The 22,837-nt window shown below is 37.4% G+C and overlaps 1 protein-coding gene across 1 annotated transcript in view; it reads right to left on the bottom strand.

The window, feature by feature from the left end:
• The window catches only part of thsd7ab (thrombospondin, type I, domain containing 7Ab), a 162,338-nt gene that overhangs the window by 86,708 nt on the left and 52,793 nt on the right, over positions 1-22,837 (bottom strand). Inside the window, exons 2-3 of the mRNA XM_055211313.2 lie at positions 13,673-14,531; positions 6,695-6,943 (exon numbers count right to left, since the gene is read on the bottom strand). Coding sequence (XP_055067288.2) covers positions 6,695-6,943; positions 13,673-14,531 — 1,108 coding nt within the window. The remainder of the gene's footprint in view (positions 1-6,694; positions 6,944-13,672; positions 14,532-22,837) is intronic.

Genomic DNA, 22,837 nt, shown 5'->3' with positions numbered 1-22,837 from the left:
ACTTAAAATAATTAGGAAAATATACACTTATACAGAGACCTTTCAAATTTCATCACAGACTATTTGGTTGACTGCATGTTAACAAATATGAGCACAGTTTGAGACATGATTTTGAAAATTAATTTTTACCATTTTGGAATCCATTCAGCTGATCTCTAGGTCTGGCGCTACCACTTTTAGCATAGCTTAGCATAATCCATTGAATCTGATTAGGCCATTAGCATCGCGCTTAAAAATAACCAAAGAGTTTGGATATTTTTCCTACTTAAAACTTGACTCTTCTGTATTTACATTGCGTACAAAGAACAACGGAAATTAAAAGGCCGATATGGCTGGGAACTATACTCTGATTCTGGCGTAATAATCAAGGACTTTGCTGCCGTAACATGGCTGCAGGAGGCGCAATGATGTTACGCAGCGCCGAAAATAGTTCCCTGCTATTAAAAGTTACCAAGGGGACTATTTACGGGTGCTGCGTAATATCATTGTGCCTTGTTATTTTGTCATTGCGTTATTAATTTTTGGGCGCGATGCTAATGGTCTAATCAGATTCAATGAATTATGCTAAGCTATGCTAAAAGTGGTACCGCCAGACCCGGAGATAAGCTGAATTGATTCCAAAATGGTAAGAATCAAATGTTTAACTCTAGGGGAGCTGAAAATTAGCCTTTTTTAAGTTGGGTGTCCCTTTAAAGTAAAAACCTAAGAAGCAAAAGTCACAATTTATTATTATTGTTAAACATATCTTATTTGTCATTTCGGTATAGTATTAAGAATTGCTGTGAAACTAGTGGCACCAAATGGATTTGCTAAAACAACAATTATTCCTAAAAAACAAAGTCCTCTATTCTTTCACCAATTGTTAGGACAAACTGGCTTTCCAAACTCACACCATTGGTTTAGCCAGAAAATGGTATGTCGGGCTGCTCAAACTAACAAAGCAATGTTTAAAAAATCCAAAGCCACAGTGTTTACACACTTCAGAAAGTCAACATACAAATGTATGAGTGGGCGACTCAGAAAGCATTTTGTGTCCTATGGTGCCGTGCCAGTACGTTGCCATCTGTGAGAAAATAAGATTAAAGCAGCTTTACGGAGCTTCTTAGATCACTTCCAGCCTCCTCTTGGCTCTGGACCACAGACCGGCCCGATCCGTTTCACTCTGACTCCATATGCTGTTGTTCTGGGACCGCTGACTCTCACAGCCATCATCGCTCACACAGAACGCAGGTCAACCGACTCCCAGCGGGCTTTACTGATACATACAGGCATTACTCCATGCATTTGAGTTTCACCATGCTGAGAAGGCACTTCTGTTTCAAAGTGCTGGTTTCATGCACTTGTCCGCAGGAAAGATAAACCTCATATCTCAACTGTTTCTCCTAAAAGTTTAAAGTGAAGAATGATGGTTAAAATAGTTTTCTCTATCCTCTCTTAATATGCAGAGATAAATTTAAGTAGGTCATGCATCTGCAGGATGATTCTGCCAAAAGTGTAAACATTTTTACTTTTAAAATATTGTTGTTAAGCAGAACCGAATACAGCAAATCACCACTGTTACAGCAAGGCAAAACCTCAAAACACAAACCAAATTTTCTCACCTATGCTATAGTCACGCATAAATTGAGTGCTTTAATATATCAGTCGTTGTCACATTTATTTATAAAACAAACATCAAAGATGAAACATAACAGAGCTCAACTGAATCCCCTGAATATGTGTGCAACAATATTTCTCTATGTTTATAGACACGTCATACGAAAGATGATATAAAATTTTTGGCATATCACATCAATTCAAGGCATTTCCAACAGATACAAAACCATTAAAATGTATATGGAAGTTGAGCTCCATGCTCGCAGGGTGCATTGTGGGAAAGTGAATCAGAGAGTGGTCGAGACGAGAGTATCAAAAAAGTTTGGCGCTTCTCGACTTTAAGTGAAAAATGCCAGGCGACCGCCAATTACGGTGAAAAGTAGGCATACTAAGAATTTGACGCAAGTTTCCGACTGGTCACGGATTATTGGTGGATAATTAAACATAAATCAGTGTGTGATTTATTTAGATCTGTCTTGAACATGCTGAATTGTTCAGCCGTTTTAAACTTTAGCTGGTAGATAGCGCCAGAAGTGTGTCGTTTGCGAACCGCAGATAAAAGCATTATTTTCGAAGGCATGCTATACATAAAGGGCCAGATTTACTAAACGGGGCAAATTAGCACGAGAGCGCAATTCCAAAAAGCACAGATAAGAGTGGTAATATCTGCAGGTTATTTGAAGAGTTTGGTTCCAAAACGCGATAAACGCCATTTTTGAAAAAAATGAGTTACTGCCAAAATCAGTATTATATATCAGGTCAGTAGTTAAAAGTAAATTCTTAATTTTACGCAAAATCCAATATCCGTCATGTTATTCTGTCATCTTTTCTCCCTTTTTTCCCAATATGTGATAAGCGCCACTCCCCCTTTTTTACAGAACGCAATAAATCCTACAGTGCACCATTCACGCAATGTAAACGAATATGGCGGCGCGCTGAGTACACGGAGTCCTAGTTTTCCTCATCTACTTTGTACTTCGTGATCAACAAACAAAACAAAATAATACTTTAATTGCATTGATAAACCTGTGATGGTTTTCTGTGACGGGAAAGAAACGTAAGCCATCAACATCTAGTAATTTCCCTGAGAGGCACTCGGGAGACGGGTGCTTGTTCTCACGACAGCATCAAGCTTCTTATGCTAACACATTGACCCCAGAGGATCTTATGAAAAACTTTCCATAATTTTACTCAAAGTCAACGAAAATCGAACAGGACCAAAACATTTTACAGATGATCGCTGTGAAAATTGTTAAGCGAGGACGTCAAGTATAACCGCAGAAATGACAGTGTTCTTAATATGACAAAGTAAGTATTTTGATTAATGACATTAATGTTTATATTTTTAATTAGTGTGTACAACTAGTCAATTAAATGAATATAACATGGCAAAGATGAATGCATATTTATATAGGCGATTGATTCAATAGATTGATAACATTTTGAATAAAAACTTGTCATGGATTTATTGCATTTTGTGGAAAAAATAATCAGTTTTTATAATAAATCTTTGAAAATCAAGTTATGGATTTGAATTTTTTATGTTTATATAACCTAAAGATGCTATGTGAAAGTTTGTAACAGAAAAAAAGTTGTTTTCATTTGGTCACTTTCTTGGTATAGAAAACACGTTTTTACCAAAATTTGTCAAAATGGATTTATTGTGTTTTGGAACCAAACTCTTCATTTACTAAAAAAGGCGCAAATTTAATAAAACAGGCGCAATGCTGATTTCCATAAAGACCAAAGCAATCTACCAACAGCAGCGCAAATTAGTTCAGGGTCGCAAATAAGCAGAGCTGATGAGTTGCGGGTGATTTAAAGGAAAACACCACTATTTTTCAATATTTTACTATGTTCTTACCTCGCCTTAGATGAATTAATACATACCTATCTTTTTCCAATGCGTGCGCTTAATCTTTGTACAGCGCTTCGTAAATGTGTTAGCATTTAGCCTAGCTCAATTCATTCCTATGGCTCCAAACAAAAGTTTTATTTTGTACCACCTTACTTACTCGTGTAACCACTCATGCAACAGTCTTTAAATAGGGAAAACATGGAAGTGTCCTGTGGCTTCCAAATTCATCCCTGCTTGGAGCCATATGAATGGGGCTAGGCTAAATGCTAACACACACACATCCAGGCCTTAAAGCAACACTATGTAGTTTCCATGTAAAAATGACTTACAGCTCCCCCATGTGGTTGAAAAGCGCAACAGTGCCTGGTATCAGACACTCTTCTGCAGGCAGGGGGAGGGGCGGGGCTGTGTTTCCTACCCTCCACCGCCACTTTCAGAGTCTGCTTGTAGCAGCTAGGAGGCTACTCAGGTTGCAGCAACAGTACAATTTGTCCAGTTAAAAGTTGTTCTATCACTGAAATAATTTTAGAGACATTATTTAAAGGTAAAAAAACTACATAGTGTTGCTTTAAGAGGTTAAATAATCTTCTCCCATAAATTTTGCGTCTGAAAGAGAATCTTGTGGAAATGTATATGCAATAAGGTCAGTCGCAAAAATAACTAGATCACATCTTTTCAGCGCTATTTATTCACTATGCTTCCTTAGTAAATCCCAACAGTTGTATTTAACGCCAAAATTATGGTTTGCACTGGCGCAAACAGTCAGTAAATCTGGCCCTAAATGTACTAACACGCCCCAGAGCGAAAGCGTTGCCAGCGGCACTGAGCGGCGTAGTAGACATGCATCATTATTGTCATGTCTACATCTGGATTTTGAGTTGCACTTTACTCTACATTAATATATAAGAAAGTGTACATATTATATCCTGTTAACATTTGTATTTATTTCCTTGGCACTAGACGATTTTTCAGTCTTGCGGTGGGGCATGAATTGTAAGTATTTCACATAGTTTCTCAATTAATTAAAGGTGAGTTGCATGCATAATTATTATACAGCAGAAGTTTACATCACATTTCACACTGCATGATGAAGTACATACTAGGGGTGTACAGCGGAGTCAGCATTTGTATCTGTATCTTTAACAATCTCAAAATTATTTATAATTATTAATCTGTATTTGTGTTCAGTGTGAACCGGAAGTGGTTGTGGCTTAAACAGAAGTTCGTCAAATGACATGAAATGGCATTTTAAATACAGTTTAGCTTTTTATTATAACTTTCAATATCTATTAAAATTCTAAAATAACCATAATACAAAATGTTAATCAAAAAGACAAATACGCATAAAAAACAAACGTCTTATTTTCTTTCGGCTATGTGCTATGCATCACTGTATTGTAGCACGTTAAAATAACAAACTTAGGAGAGCGCCGCAGACAATAGTCCCTTTCACACATACAGTCTTTACTGGTAATTTACTGGTAAATTGCAGTTAACATGTCATGTTTAAACAGAACCTTTCCGGTAAATTAGTGCTCCCAATTTACTAGTAAGACAGCAGTGTTTCCCATACATTGATTTATTTGTGGTGGCCCACCACAGAATCAACACTGGCCCCCACAAATAGAATTTTCATGATTCCCATTTACATTTTTATTTCACTATTTAAAACAGCTTAATTCGGCTTAAAATATAATTTGATATATAATACAGAACAAATACAGATACAGATTAAAGAGTAGAAGTGAAACATTTTTCAGGTGCCAACACTAGATCAAATGCAAACACGACATGATGACATCACATATATGCTAATTAGTGGGTGACGTCATCACCACCACAGTCTCCTCAAAATCCTGTGGGAAACACTGGACAGGTTGTAAGATTACCAGTTATTTACCGGTAAGCGCTATGTGTGAACAAAAAATATAGGATTACCAGCATTTAGAACGCGGACGACGTCAGACCGCGCTGACAGATCGGGCCGAACAAGTTCTTTATACAGGTGACACGTTTACCCCCGGACTGTTTAGGGATGTTTCCACACACAGACTGGTGATTAAAAGTCGAGCAAACCTGAAGTTAACATCCACATTTCTTCACCAAACTTGTTTAAAACAGCTTACCATCTATTTGCCAAATTGCTGACGTCCTTAGCACGTGCAAACGCAGGTTCCGTTTGACGCCGCCTAACGCAATGTTGTTTGGTCACGAGCAACTTCGCGACCGTTTGCCACAGATGTGAAAACAACAAAATACGGACCGTGGATATTAAGTCCTAACCCGCCATTGTTTACAAATACTACACTGAGCTCGACGGCCACGCGCCACAGATAACTTCCTTGTGCCGTCTAAATGAATCAGAGGTTTTCATGAAAAAAGTAGCCTACATGAACCCCTCGTCTAGCGATCCCAATACTCTACATACAGTATTCTATGAATTATAAAAATATATAATGTAAACTTCAAAAGTCACTATGAAGTGTCTGACAATTTGGTACATTAGTCAGGGTTCCCACACCTTATTAAACTTCAAATTCAAGGACCTTTCAAGGACTTTCCAGGTCCAACACCCTCAAATTCAAGGACTAAATGTGGGGATACATTTCAAGTGAGAGCAAGGTTACATCGTGTTACCTTTTAAGATACATTGTTACAGTTCACTTTTGAGGGAACTCGCGCTGAGTCACTGCGGTGACACACACTTGACGTCTCCAGGGGTAAGTGTGTCTGAATGTGTATATCAAATTCAACCAATGGTGAGGCTTAACCACAAAGACAGGGTGACGCGTGAGCCAGGAAGTATATCGCTATCTGAAATATTGCCAAAGACGGCATTACAGGGACGCAGGAAGTATGGCAAGGGAGGCGCAGCGTCTCGTTCCCTCCTCAGGGAACAACAGTTACATACGTAACCCAAGACGTTTTCATGTGTCAAACACAACTATGCAAAAAAAAAACATTTGGTAAGACTCAACTTTCTCATACAGAATATATAAGCATTTGAAGCAAACAGTTTAGCACGTGTGCTTAAAAGGCTAAAATTTACACAGGGAATAATATGATTTTATTTTTTCTGAAAACTTCTTGCATAAAATAGATTCAAGCACTTTCAATGACCTGTATCTATGTATGTATATTTTCAAAAACTTAAATTATTTTCCCCAGATTCACAAACTTTCAAGGATTTCAAGGACCCGTGGGAACCCTGATTAGTTTTTGAAAACCTGTGGTACTTACATGGCACAGGGTGGCACCACGGTACCCTCATGCTCACAGGCTTGATGTTCCTCCAGCTGAGGACACTCTGCTCCGGCTCCAACAGGAAGCTGTACGAGCTGTCGGCTCCGGGATCGTGTGCCCTTCTGAGCGCTGGGGTCTGCGCAGGTCTTCGAGCAGGGACTCCATGAGCCCCATTCACTTACTGCACAGTCTTTGGACATCAGGCAGGACTGATATGTTTCCGGAAGGCTCCAGTGGGGACACTGGCTGATACAGATGAAAGATGCAGAGAGACTGATCAGTTACTATTGATGTACATACAGTTTTTCAAATACAGCTTACAAAATAATAAAATATCTCATCCCATTATATTCAGATTGCAACCCCATTTAACATATTTTACTGTAGTAAAGATTAAATATCACTGGCACTCATGAACATTCTTTCACTAGTCACTATATATACTGTATATAGGGTCAAAACACAGATTCAAAATCACAGCTCTTACTACATTACTATAGTACATACTGATGGATTAACCAATACACAAACATTAACAAATGACTTTGGTAATCATCAGTACTGTTAGTTTAGAGCAGCTGTGACACAAATCTTACATTGAGTGATGGTGTAATAAATTTACTAGAACTGTATATAAAAGCAGCACCAACTTACACAATCATAGTACCATGGTACCGTCACAAATTGTTTGTCTTAAAACACTCCAATAACATGTTTTGTAACTTTAACTCGATTTGCAGTTGCCACAATGAACAAAAGCTTTTGTAATCGTTTCAGTGCTCAATAACTGCAGCATAAACGCAAAATTTTCTCTGTTATTTTCTCCGCAGGCGACGCAGCCGATGAGCCATTAGAGCTAATTACAGGCTGTTTCCTGCGCAGGGCAGCTTCATTTAGCAACCCTTCATTTAGGTGCCGTGGCTGCCAACGGTACCTCAGGGCAGCGTGGACTCCTAAACGCATAAACTTCATAGCAGCCGCTGTTTCCGCCCACTTTCAGCCTAGATTAAGATCTCTAAAACACTTAAAAATCTGGCAACACAATGACACCATATTGTCCTGCTACAGTTGGCGGTGTTACGGCACGATAACTCTTTTCAAGGTATAACGTCGGCAGTAACCGCAGGTGTCTGGCAGAACTGGAATGTGGAATTCTGGAGCCAGAAAAGATTGTGACTATACCACAAACTGAATTGGGAGAGTTAAATGCTCTCTGATTTTTAAGTTGATTTGGATACGGGCATCTGCTAAACGAATAAATGTTAATTAAATGTAAATTGACTCTAAACAAAAAATTGCATTGTTCAAATTTTACCTGATAACATGGTTGGACAGTAAAAAAATGATATCTTAAAGGATTAGTCCATTTTCTTAAAAGAAAAATCCAGATAATTTACTCACCACCATGTCATCCAGGATGTTGATGTCTTTCTTTGTTCGGTCCAGAGGAGATTGTGTTTTTTGGGGAAAGCATTGCAGGATTTTTCTCGTTTTGATGGACTTTGATAGAGCCCAACATTTGATGCTTGGCTCAGCACTTAACAGTTTTTTTCAACTGAGTTTCAAAGGACTATAAACAATCCCAAACGAGGCATAAGGGTCTTATCTAGTGAAACGATTGTCATTTTTGACAAGAAAAATAAAAAAATATGTACTTTTAAACCACAACTTTTCGTCTGGATCCGATCCAGCGCGACCTAACGTAAATGCGTAGTGACGTAGGGAGGTCACGTGTTACATATATAAAACGCACAGTTGCATACCATTGTAAACAATGAACTGACACAAAGACATTAATTAGTATCAGTTGACATACAACAATGTAGGAACGGTCCTCTATCAAGACGCTTGTAAACACTGGGGCGGAGTTTCGCATTCGTCCTCTGTGACCTCATGACGTCATGACCTATTGCGTGGGGTCAGCTGGCGCATCACGACCGGATCTACATGATGAGAAGTTGTGCTTTAAAAGTGTATATTTGTTATTTTTATTGTCAAAAATGACAATCGTTTTGCTAGATAAGACCCTTATGCCTCGTTTGGGATTGTTTATAGTCCTTTGAAACTCCGTTGAAAAAAACTGATAAGTGTTAAGTATTAAATGTTGGGCTCTATTAAAGTCCATTAAAATTAGAAAAATCCTGCAATGTTTTCCTCAAAAAACATAATTTCTTCTCGACTGAACAAAGAAAGACATCAACATTTTGGATGACATGGTGGTGAGTAAATTATCTGGATTTTTCTTTTAATAAAATGGACTAATCCTTTAATGTACATATTTACATTTACTATTATTTAACGTAACATAAATAAAAACATTAATTTCTCTTGAACAGCTATTCAGTTTAAAATGTTAAAATTTTAATCTCGTTACGATTAATTGCATACAAAATAAAACTGCATATGAAGAGTTTCGTTGCAAAACGAGATAACCACCGTTTTTTTAATTGTTCAGAAATCTCGTTTTTTGGTTGTACATTCCAATTAATTTCAATGCAACTGCAGTTGGTTTGTTTTGATTTAAACGTTCATAACTTAAAAAATACAGCTAAGTAGCACCATAAAACAAAATAATAACATGATAACATAATAATAAACATGTTTTGAGAAAAATTTTAAAAAATTGATTTATCTCGTTTTGCAACGAAACTCTTCATATATTGGCGTGTGCATTGTATGTAATTATTATATATAAATTAACACACACATACATACATGTACAAATGTAAGAATTTTTTTATTTATGTACATTTTATTTATAATATAAAATATATGTAAAAATAAATAAATACATAAAAATATACGTACACACATTAAAATGTTTCTAAAATACAAACATGCATGTGTGTGTATTATATATACAAAATAATAACAGTGCACACACATGTATTATGCAAAAACAAACTTTTTTGTATGCGATTAATCGCGATTAATATTTTGACGGCCCTAGTTTAATCTAATACCTAGTAAAAAATCTTTCAGACACCACCTCTGTCAAAAATGAGATAATGATATTAACCAAAGCTCTCTGCACATATTATACGTTCATCAAATACTAAAATGCTTAATCCCAATTGGCTTAATCCCCAATACCGGTTTGTTGGCAGAATCCATTAAGAGTCTTAATAATAAAAAATACTTATTTACATAAAAACATGTCAGTCGCACATAGAAGGTTTTGCATCTGAGCTCTTTAATACAAAAATAAACAATTGAAACATTGTAAACAATGCAAAATTTACATCACATTTTGATTAAAGATCTTTAGTAGACATCATGGCCAAATAAGAAGTGCTTTAAAATATTGAGCTATTCACTCATTTTTAATATAAAGTCATGATATACATGTCTGTTTACAGTAATGTTTTATGCCGTTTTGATAAGTGATCGTTTAAGCTAGCTGATAGATCGAAGACACATACAGTATTCATTTCCATTTTAATATGAATGATGTTTCGTGTTTTATGTAAAAATAACTGAATTGCGGAGATTCATGAGAATTTGCAGCATCATGTGCATTATGAAGAACTCCATCAAATCTTAAAAAACATTAGGGTATAATAATATTATACTAAATGAAACAATGCTATTTTCTGCAGAATATCGGTTGAGCAAAAGTGATATGATATTCAGTCTTCGGTTTGACATCGCCTGCTGAAGTACTTCTTCTAACCACATATTCTAATAATAAGAATCACAAACACTTCAGATGTCTTTAAAGATATTGCACTAAAACTGTCAGGTTTATTGGAATGACAAAAACTAAATAATGAAAGAGAAAGGCATTATGTAAATGGTTTGATGTCTATTGACTCATTACAAAGTACCTGCTTTAAAAACATTTGTTCCACTTATCTGAATTGCCCAAACAACTATGAATATTTCAGAGGTGAAAATAAACTAAATCAAAGATTAATATGTATGCTCCGGGGAAAAAGGGTTGCTTCTGTGATTCCAACAGTTAGCATCGGTAACCAAATTTTAAAGAGTCATACTGTACTGTAGGTTCAAGCCTAGAGTCACCAGGGCCAATTTCATTATCTAATTTTGGGAATCTGTTGGGAAATTAAAGACCAGCACACTAATGCAACTTTTACAGGATTCTTGTTACAAATATGACAGTGCGGTAATACAGCGACATCAAATAAAACAGATGAATTGAAACATATTTTTCTTAGATTTTGTTTCATTTTTTTTTGTTTTGGTAAACTTGCATAAGGGAAAACACATATACCCAGAATGTGATTTCAAGTTTATGTAAAGTGATATTAATATCACAGAAAAATGTGTTATTTACCACCCAGACAAATTTGAATGATAAAACCACCAAGAAAATAAAATAAGCATTCTTGCTCTCAAATGCTGGGGGCGTGTCCACTATCTGTGCTAAAACCACACCCACTCACGGGTAAGCTGCCGATCACTTACGACTTTCAAATACCGCTACAGCCTAAATGGGCCCTTATGATTGTGTTAGGGGCGCTTTAGCCCCACCCAAGTAATCCTTTATACAGAAATGTGGAAATAAATGTTTAAGGGTGTAACTCCACAATTCAGTACTAAGTCGCTCACAGTCTTTTTAACGTGTTTAAGCAATACATTTCTAACATTTATTTTAAAACAATTCTCTAAAATGACTTTACATGGACTTTAAAGGAAAACACCACTGTTTTTCAATATTTTACTATGTTCTTACCTCAACTTAGATGCATTAATACATGCCTATCTTTTTTCAATGCGTGCACTTTTAATCTTTGTACAGAGTGTCGTGAATGTGTTAGCATTTAGCCTAGCCCCATTCATTCCTATGGCTCCAAACAGGGATGAATTTAGAAGCCAACAAACACTTCCATGTTTTCCCTATTTAAAGACTGTTACATGAGTAGTTACACCAGTAAGTATGATGGCACAAAATAAAACTTTTGTTTTGAGCCATAGGAATGAATGGGGCTAGGCTAAATGCTAACACATTCAAGAACCGCTGTACAAAGATTAAAAGTGCACACATTGAAAAAAGATATTAATTCATCCATGTTAAGGTAAAAACATTGTGTAATATTGAAAAACGGTGGTGTTTTAAACCAAGTAAAGCATCTGCCAAAACTCCCCCGAAAAACATAAATCAAAATTTAATGTAAAATTGCCTGCACAAGACTCAACTTTGCACATTTTGTGCAAAGCAGAAGTTTTAAATAAAATAGTACATTTACCCCTTTTTTGTACTACCTTCAACAAAAACAAAAGCAAACGCAGCACTTTTGAGACAAATAAGACCAAAACTTCTGCACAAAAATTACTACTAAACTCCTTTAATACTCCGAGGAAAGTTCTGGCATAAACCCCTGCTGTGTCACTGAATCTGCTGCTGGCAAATATACAGTTGTCATCTCTATAGTTGAAAATAGACATCGAGTGTAGGAGTGTTTGACAGCACAGCTAAGACCCAGACGAGTCATACATTCATCATTCCTTATTGTCAACCACTGACTGAATGTGAAAACACTGGAATCCCCAAGTTAAGACTCATTTGTGACCCAGTCTGTGAAAACCCAGCTAAAGTCATTTTAGTAAAGTATTGTTTTCTACATAAAACCATCCTACATAATGTTACGAATATTTATTCTTGATATCTTTAATATTGATTGATTAAGGTCATGTCAAATCAGTGCCTGAAATCAAACTTTGAAACACGTTTAGCTTCTTTTAGCAAGAAAATGCAGCTCAATCCATGCACTTCAGATAAATAATGCATCAGGACATGACCTTTATTTTAATATTAATGAATATTATAGACTGTAAAAGCCCTATTAAGAAGTAAACTCTGGGCTGGGCTGTATTATAACATACACCATGTGCATGTAGAGTTGAACTGAGTTGACTCTGGGCATGTCTGGCCTGCCAGTTTGAGCAGTAACACCAGTATAAATCAGCCTGGACCAGAATGGGAATTTGTGCAGGTGTAAGATGGTAAAGTATTTTTTTCTATGGAGAACTAACAGGAAAACACATTTTTTCAAACAAAAAATTTTTGCCTGTGGGCAGGGGCGCCACTAAGGAAGAAAGTTAAGATGATTCTAAATGTGGGTTTACACGAGACGCGGTAGAGGCGGTTAAAACGCGCTATTTGCGCGTAGTTGGACACTTGAACATTTTGAGTTAACTCCCTTCATTTGCGCGAAATTCTAGTCATTCGAGACATTTACGCAGAAAATCGCGTCACGGGAGGGGCTTCTGCGACTCCGCACGCTTCCTGTAATCACGTCACTACTAGAGCAAGCTCCTGATTGGTTAACATGGCGCGTTTTCCGCCAAAGTTCAACTCGCGTGTTTCCTGCATTTAACTCGCGCATTTCCTGCGGCAACACTCAATTCGCGTTATTAGCGCGAATGAGACGGAATCGCATCTACTGCGCTGTGCTAAACGCCTCATTCGCGCCTCGAGACCTCCAGACACGCGTAAATGCGTCTTTACATTGACTTAACATTGAAATCACTAGTGCTTGACGCCTCTACCGTGGCTGGTGTGAATGTAGCATAAGGGCCCACACACTTTTGGGACCCCAGAGATCATTTTAATTAGTAGTAAAATTAATAGTAGTAATGTAATAGAAATGATAAATGTATCTACCAAAAAGTTACAAATTAAACAACGCTACCACTTGCTTTTTGCATTTCCGGCAAAATGCCCCCCCCCCATATAGCTAGGTTTGCTTGTATGTTTGGTACAAAATGGGTGTGGTAGGGGGCCCAACCTCATATTGTTTCATAGGGCTAGTGTCCCAAGTATTTTTTTCTTTTTGTCAATTATTTGAATTAAAATGCTCAATGAAGAGGCATGCACATACTATAGAATTACAAAAAATGCACACATCTGCATATTTAATGTGCATATATAAAGATAAAAAGTAAATAAAATAATTTAATTACTTTCTTCCCATGAAAAATAGTAAAAAGTGGTGTCTAGAATCGACTCACCCGAGTGATACAGTACTTCCATTTCGATGGACACAAACCACCTGCCGAAACTGGTAGCCAGCTTCGATATTCCAGAGATCCACATCCGGTCGATTCAGCCTGTTGCGGTTCCTCTTGTTCTTGATGAGCTCACGCATCTCTGGGTCTCTGTTAGCTTTCCTTGCTTTTCCTTTCCGCCGCCGAGCCTGCCGGACGGCGCGTGGGGGGGCCATGGAGGAGGAGGTCGTCGGCAACGGTGCTGGTTGTGGTGGCAGTTTGCACTCGCTCCACCCGCCAACTCTAAGATTAAACACCGTCTCTCTGCCCTCGCAGGCCCTTGGAGCACACGTCTGGAACTCCGTCAGATTTGGGCAAGAAAGTCCGCCGAAAAGCGGGGGCGCCAACACGGAGCGCACGCGGTTTTGCAGACCCAGCCCGCAGGTCTTGGAGCACGTGGTCCATGGGGTAAATTCGGTCACCACGCAGTCCTGAGGGCAGGGGATGAGACAGGCTTGTTCCTGCCGGGGTTTGGGTTCAAAGTACTCGCAGATGGCATCGTCGGCCAACGACCCATCGGCCTTGAGCGCACAGGTCACCTCCCGGGTTTGGATGCCCTCTTCGCCTTGTGAGCATAACCTTGCGTGTCCGGTACCTGTGCGCAAAGATATGGGAACGCATTGGTTCCACACACCAAGCTGCCAGTCGTACAAATCCTTGTGCCAGTCGCAGACGCGAAAGCAGCTCTGCTGGTTGGCCGGCCGTGTGGATTGAGGACAGTTGGTGTGAAGGGTCGTCCAGCCCTCCACATGGGCGCACCACACCGCCCGACTCTGACTCCCACCTGGACCGCACTCGTTGCCCATACACCTGCCCCATGGACCTGACGACAAGCATATACTTTTAGTTAGTTCAAACGTTACTACTTTGTGATAATATTGATACATCAAGTAAAAACTTTTTTCTACAGACAGCATGCCGATAGTCAGTTTAATAAGGTATGAAGTATGAAATATGAATAAACAAATCGTTTTTGTCCACTTATCATTTATGTCCTTTCAGACAGATGCAAAAAACTAAGGCTGATCTGAATACCAGTTTTTGAGCTTCGAAACTTCGGTAGTAATCAAAGATATTTTGCAGAAACCCCAGTGCTCTGTCATATAATGCAAGTCAACGGATCAGCCATTTTAATAGCTCAAAAGCAGATGTCTCCAACACAAACATAATCCTCATGACTCCTGGTGACATATTAATGTCTTGTGAAGCAAGTCGTGTTTTTGAGAATTTTTTTTAACGTTATTGACAATATTATTAACGTTAAAGCAGAACATCTGCCAAGCCTCTAGCCAATCAAGCGCAATCTTCTTCTTGTGGGGTCTCTCAGTGCCATACCGCAACCTATAAAGCGGAAGTGTAAAGCTCACTTCCTGCTTGGCATCCTGTGCATTAACGACAATAATGTGAATCTTAAAATTGAAAATCGAATGCCAACCAACCAAACAAATATTTGAATATTCTGGTCCAGCACAAAAAAAAACCTCAGGCCTCCAGACTAACTATTTTCACTAGGAGCACAGTGGCCTCCAACTGAAAATTTTAGGGGCGCAACCAGAAAATTTAGGGGCACACAATTCTACTAATTTCCACTGTATTACTAATACATACTTTGATGATAGATGCATTAAGTACAATATGCTGTTTTAAATTCAGTGTCACATCACAAAAAAAGGTGTGCGACTGGATGTAAAATTCAAATTTTGGTGGCAAAATGCCACCATTTGGTGGCAGCCTGGAACCCTGAACCTACAACATTTCACATCATTACTAATTTCTTAGTTAACCCTCTGGGGTCCTAGGATACTGGCAGAAGTTCTAACATGCTCTTACATTTGGTCTTCTTTCAGTTGCTGTAAAACATAATAATGGCAAAAGCCTCATAACACTGCGTTCAGCACAAACTGGGCTACAATATTATATGAGCTACATGTATGTACATGTTTGTATTTTTGAGAGAAACATTTTATGCATGGTTTTTGAAAAAGCTAAATTTTTAAGTCACTGATATAAGTCCACAAAACCCATACTAAACATGTTTTCACAAGACTTTTCAAAACAGAATCTAGAAGTCTGTTGTGTGCCATAATGCCTCTGGTTTAAAAAAAAATTAAATAAAACTTACTGGAGTTAACTTTTCAACGTGTACTTTGCTCTCTCCATGCAGTCAATCTAAAACCAACAATTAATACTTGATACCAAACACATTTCTAAACAGGATGTCCTTATGGATTTAATGGTGAAAAACTAAGCAATTAAAACAGAATCAATACTTGGGTTTCAGGTTATCCATTTAATAAGGCAAAGCACAACAAACAGATGTGGAAAGAACTATAAATGTGCTTCAGGGCTCAATCTTACACCCACATGACAAAATTAGGCTTTATCATCACTAATTACCACTGTATTCCAGTAGCTGTGTCACTATAGCATCTCACATCGCCCAACATCTACTGTAGTGTGTGATAAATGACTCTCTGTGTAATGAGGCACAATAAAAATCCATCTGAGAAGATTTTTGTTTTAAAAGCTGCTCGGCATGTTAAACAAGAGCGTAAGCCAAAGTGGAATGCAATGCTTAAGCATGCTGGGTCCTGACATGGTTATCTATCAGCCTTGAAAATTGAGGAACAAAAAGTGTTTTTTGGGACGTCATGTTGCAAGTCATTTACATCCATAGCACAAAGCTATCCTTACGGTAAAGGGTTTGTTCAAATTGCAAAGATCACCGCTAACAGCTGTAAGTGCACAAAACGCACCCACACCCCCAATTCCACCCTCTTACTATCTGTAATTGATTTTATTTGAGGAAGAGCGTTGGCGGACGTGCTGGGTAATGTGAGTGCTGTGTGTACCCTGCAAGTCACTTTATTACATTATCACAGGAGGATGTTTCCTTTATCTCTTCATATGTTTTTATAAATATTTTACTACGCAATTTTTATTATCATGTGTCTGCTGTTTTATTTGGATGTCAAATAATAGAGAATACTCCTTGTGTACAAGAGCTCATTCTGATTATAATTGCGGATTTTAAAAAAATGAAAGAGCTTTTTTCAAAACCTAGTTTTGGAAGGCTGTCTGTGTAAGCAGTAGACAGCAAGGTAACTCATTACTGATTTTGAAAAAAGCCCTATACATGGAGTTAAAATGGCAACAATCTACAGTACTAGGGGTGGGCGATATGACCAAAATCTTCTATCACGATAGGATTCGTTTAGTATCATGAAAACGATATGTATCACGGTAGAGTTTATTTATGTTCTAATAAGGTTTTTCTGTGATTAAAATCTTTAATACCATAGAAATGTTAATAATTCTGTATTTAAGACTTGGGTGGTCCTCACACACAGAAAGAGCGCACGCATATACTGTAGAGCTGTTGTTTGTTTCAATAGCTTAAAATAAATTGTTTTAAAACTGCGGTGCTTAAATACATGTACAAACATTACGCTTTCGTAAGCACATGCACAGGAGCGTGACATGTGCGCGTAACCTAGATAGTGACGATAGTCCAAAATCTCAATCGGTTGACCATTTTATACCGGTTAATCATGTCTACCGGTTTATCGCCCACCCCTACAATGTACTATCATTTATTTACACTTGAAAAAGCATGAAAAGATTATGGTCACAAACCAAAAGAAAGTAATAAAGGAATTCCCCATCGTGCAACATAAATGCAGCAAAGTCACTTAGAAACACTACAAAAGATGTGACTTCAGGAGTAAAAAGTTAAGTAGTTACTTCATAAAAGAGTGCCACAGGGATGACATATTTTTGAGATGTTCATGCATGATGACGTTTAAAGGATGGGCATGAGTAATCGAGTACTCAAACGTGGCATTGACGAATCGATCGTTCACGAAAAAAAATGAACCATGTGGGATTATTTATTGTCAGTGTTGGGGGTATCGCATTACAAGTAATGTGCATTACGTAATAATATTACTTTTCTGAAGTAACGAGTGAAGTAACGCATTACTTTTTAAATTTACACATTAATATTTGAGTTACTTTTTTTAAAGTAATGCAAGTTACTTTTTTAGTTTAATTAATTCAGTTTAAGTCCGAAACTGAGATGGCAGGCCAGACCTCAACATTTTTGTGATGAAAAATGCAATTTCTGAATGCCGAACTTTTCATTCCTAAAAAAAAAAAACACCTGCAAGGCCTAAGAAGAGATCAAGCCTCAGCCAAGAAAAAGTAACTAAAAAGTAACGTAATCATTACTTTCCATTAAAACTAAGTAACACAATTAGTTACTTTTATGGGAGTAACTTAATATTGTACTGCATTACTTTTAAAAGTATCTTTCCCCAACACTGGTTATTGTGGCATTTTAATATCTGGTTAACGTTACAAGCACCTGTGATAGTAACGCTATATAGCACTAGCATGTGTTCATTTTTCTGTCATAGTTTCTTCAAAATTAAGTTTTATTTGAGATTTGTTTATAAAAAAAAAATTTCACCATGACGCGTAATCGAGTCCCATGTTGCAACTTGTTAGCAACCACCCTTTTAAAGAGACGTTAAAGCTTTAAGAAAGTCATAAATGAGAATATTAATGGTGTGTTTTATGTCGCTGTAAGGGCCGATTCACGCCGGCTGCATGGCGTGTGCGTCTCAGCTGCGTGGCGTGTCCGTTTTTATTTAGGCTCCCATGTTAGCAGGTTTGACAGTTTACACCGCCTGCATGACACGCACGTCTCAGGCGCGGCTCGAGCCGCGCGCCGAAAACGCGTGCATGCTAGGAATAGGACCGACGCCTATTTTTCACGCCACACGCAAGCGTCTTGGAAGCGTTTCCAGGCAAAATATATGTCACCTATAACGCATGTCAGCGTTAGCGCTGCGTCAGGCACGCTTCTGGTATGTACAGACACAGAAAACGCGACGCAGCCGCCACGCAACTGACATGCAACAGATACGCCACGCAGCCGGTGTGAATCGGCCCTAAGAATTGAAAATATCTTGAAATCCCATAAAAAAAAACATTAAGTTCGGAACAATGAAACCGGTAGATGCTAACTCTATATTCCGGGTTTTACAAAAATGAAAAGTCTTGAACATTTATGATGCTGTAATAACGACTTCCCAACTCTTCTGTAAATGCAAACTTTTTAGAGGGGCTTGAACACACCATCACAACATCAACTTCGTTTACACTTTTAAAAATAGGCACTACTAAAGGTTCTACAAAACAGTGCCTTCCCAATCCTGGTCCCCTTTAAAAGTTGTAGATGTCTCCTTATTTAAAACACCTGATACAACTCATTAGCCTACTTCCAGAATGGTTAACATGTCTCCCTAACAAGTGGATAAGTTAAATCAGGTTTATTAAATAAGGAGACAACTAAAACATTCTAGGAGGGGGTGGGTGATTCTCACGAAACCATTGAAACACCACGGCACTAATGATTTTAGCTGTAAAATGTGTAATATAGTAACATTAAAAAGCATCAGAATTAACACAATACTGTGTTCTACCTTGCACAATGTGTGATTTCAACATAAAAATTATAATTGTAAATTTTATCTTATTTTCTGCTGAAATTCTCATTACCGCAATGTGTCCGGCTGTGTTTGAACATGTGTTATGTTGTAATTTAATCAAATTAACACAAAAATATTAAGAAAAAAATAAATGAATGTTTTGCTAGACTACTTTAGATGACAGAAAAAAATATTTACTGAATATTCATGTATAATAATAATGAAGAAAAATTAGGAAAATGATGTGTCCATGGCTGATGTTCTCATCCTCCGCAACACTTTTTGAGAACAGTTTAAGCACACATACAGAATTTAAATAAAGTTTGATTTTGAGTGACCAAGCACATGGACCAGTTACTTCAAGATGGCTACCAAGTAAGATCATTTTTTTACAGTTAATTTGAAATATTGTCTTGTCAGAATGCTTACACAACATTTTGATTATCATTACCGCAACAGATGCTTATTAAAGGTTAATTTAAGTAATAGAAGCATAATACTTTGATTTTAAATGCATGTGCAGAATCTCCAAATTATGTTCTTTCAGGTTTGTCATGTCATTTTGAAAATATGTCAGTGTTGATGTTTTCTGACTGTTGCGGTAATGAAATTTTTTAGGACAAATTTTTAAAATTATGTTACAAAAAGTGTTAAATGATAAGTAAAAGTTTTTAAATTAATGTTCCCATTTACTCCAGACTTTGTTTTTCAATGTCTGGTGGGAAAAAAAGTAAATTTAAGCAATTTTTACATTTTCATGCTTGACATGTTTAAAACCCAGTTTTCGTAAGAATTACCCGGGTACTCGAGGACCAGGATTGAGAAACACTGCCATAGAAGAACCACTCTGGTTCCTCAAAGAACCATTAAGTGAAATGAACAATTTCCTACCTTTTTATAATCTTAAAAAACCCTTTTCACATAAACCTTGAGTGGAAAAGAAAGGTTTGTAGGAGGTTCCTTATAGAGCCATTTTGCCAAAAGTGTTTCTTCTCTGGCATTTATGTCTCAAAAACTTTATCAAAGCTGAAAAGAAGATTTCTAGACAGAGGCAGTTTAAGCAGGTAAAGAAGCACGAATAAAAATGATAAAGCTCTCAAACACGCCACATTAAAGGTGTTTTGCAAGTGATTTTTTGGAACATCTCACATATAATGTTAGGAATATCTGACAGATATCACTTAAATGATTGTCTTGCAAAATTTCACTTTCCGTGTCGGTGTTAGGTTCTGCAAACCACAAAATGTGTAAAGAAAAAGAACTGTGAGTTTGCTGCTTTCATACCTCAAGGGTATGGATAAGGTATAAGATATACGGTTCTTTAAAATTCTGGTCATACTGTACCACTCACCCATACTTTCATCTCTCAACACTGGCATCATTTTTACAGGATGAGTCCTGATCAATATTTCACACATCTTTATTTCCCATGCACAGCGGAGACACCAGCTGTCATGATAAAAGGTCATTCTGGCTGACAAAGAGCTGCTCCATCAACATCTGACAGGTGTGAGAGAGCACAATGTAGACAGACAAACCACAGTTCAGTTCAGAAAAAAAAACTGAGAAACATTTGATGACATCCATTGTACTGCAAACATGCATGTAATGGGGACAGATTGTAGATGGTTAATGCAGAAAATGTTCCTATTAGACTACATGACAGATATCACAAAAATATTGTAGGTGTGCTGCATGGGAGATCACATTTTGTGACAGCACCTAAATGATATGAATTTTTACTCATACCTGTATGATTGGTTGTTCTGAGATGATAATAACAGGAATGCTAACATCTATCTTCCTCAATGTGATGAATTGTAAATGTGGGTGATGAAATGTATGCTATGCAGCAGCCTAGTTTAAATAAATGATCTTAAATTCAAGTTACAATATTTGATTAGAACTTCATCTCAGAAAGATCAACAAAAAATAGACTTTGTCTGTGAAGTGAGATGTTACATCAGAGTTGATAGATAAACTTAAAAATGCTGAGGAAAATTTGCATGTAATAAATAAAACACGAGAAGCCTTCATTTGAAAGTAAAGACAACTCTTGAGTAGTATAATGGATTTGATTTGCAGTCGACTCTTTTGATAGCTTGTCTTTTAAATCATTTTAAATGAATATATTCCCTTGATCAGCTACTTTTGCATGTCAAAATGAACCAGATAGATACATTTATTCTTGTTCCTGCTCGGCAATGAGAGTCAGTCAAAATCAAGAAAACTGACCTTAGGCGAAGACCATAAAATTTACAAGCAATCTGAGAAACTTCTTAAGACTTTCTGATGATAAATCCAGTTAGCTGTCTGACTTTAGCCTTTTAACATCTCTCCTGCTGATTCAAAAGTTAATTTCCACTGTAGTCAGATAGTGACATCCCGAATGCTAACTTTTCTTAACAAGGCGTGATGCAACAAGTCATAAAACATTTCTCTACTATTTTAATTTAAAGCAATAGGACATTTCATTGGCTAACCGGGTTGTATTTCGATTAGAGATTGACCGATACAGATTTTTTAAAACCGATACCAAATATTTGGATGCTTATGTGCCTGGTAACTGATATGCTGAGCAGATTTACTGTTATACCAACCCATTCCAACCCATTCTCACTCCCCAAGGCGTCAAAATCTGAAGCATGTTCAAACCCCTTCAGCGTCAGTATGAAGACGCGAAGGGTGCCCCTATGCGTCACTATATCGACGAAATGGGAACTCCGTTGCTTTCATGCTAATCCCTCAGCGTCGGATATAGACGAAAGTGAATCCCGGAAGGTGATGCCGTCACGTTATGCGACGATCGGCAGGATCATGCTGCTTCTGGACGGTAACTACTCAATTTTTTTCCAATTTTTAAACCATTGTCACTTGGGGTTGGGGTTAGACTTGGGGTTTGTCAGTTTAAGTATTGGTTTATACTTTTTGTCTTCTGATTTTTAAGTCATTGTTGCTTGGGGTTAGTGTTAGAGTTCGGGTTTTGGTTAGGATGTCTGTATTGGTTGTATGTAATTGTATGTAAGAATGTAATTTTATGTAACAGAAAGTCGTTCTAACCCCAACCCCAAGCGACAATGGTAAAAAATTTGGAACAAAAATTGAGTAGTTACCGTCCAGAAGCGGCATGATCCTGCCGATCATCGCATAACGTGACGGCATCACCTTCCGCGATTCCCTTTCGTCATATCCGAAGCTGAGGGATTAGCATGAAAGCAACGGAGTTCCCATTTTGTCAATATAGTGACGCATAGGGGCCCCCTTCGCGTCTTCATACTGACGCTGAAGGGCGTTTGAACATGCTTCAGATTTTGACACCTTGGGGAGTGAGAATGGGCATTTAATTAATAATATCACTGAAATAATACATTGTCAGGAAAGTAACAAACAAAACAGCTTATATGTAATTGAATTTCTTAACTGGTATTTTATGTCAGAATAATTATTAATATTTTGTTGTTATATCTTATGACATGTTGACAAAGCGCTGTTTATCTATAATTTTACTCATGGATTAATTGTATCAAACTGTGATAGCTTGCGGAGGTAATAAATAATTAAATAATATCCACAGACATTTATTTAGATGTTTTTAGCAAAATAATTTTTATCTGGTAAATGTTAATATACCTTA

This window comes from Misgurnus anguillicaudatus, chromosome 10 (assembly GCF_027580225.2).
Source record: "Misgurnus anguillicaudatus chromosome 10, ASM2758022v2, whole genome shotgun sequence".
In the NCBI taxonomy this organism is placed as follows: domain Eukaryota; kingdom Metazoa; phylum Chordata; class Actinopteri; order Cypriniformes; family Cobitidae; genus Misgurnus; species Misgurnus anguillicaudatus.
This window is presented reverse-complemented; position numbering and strand designations above follow the sequence as displayed.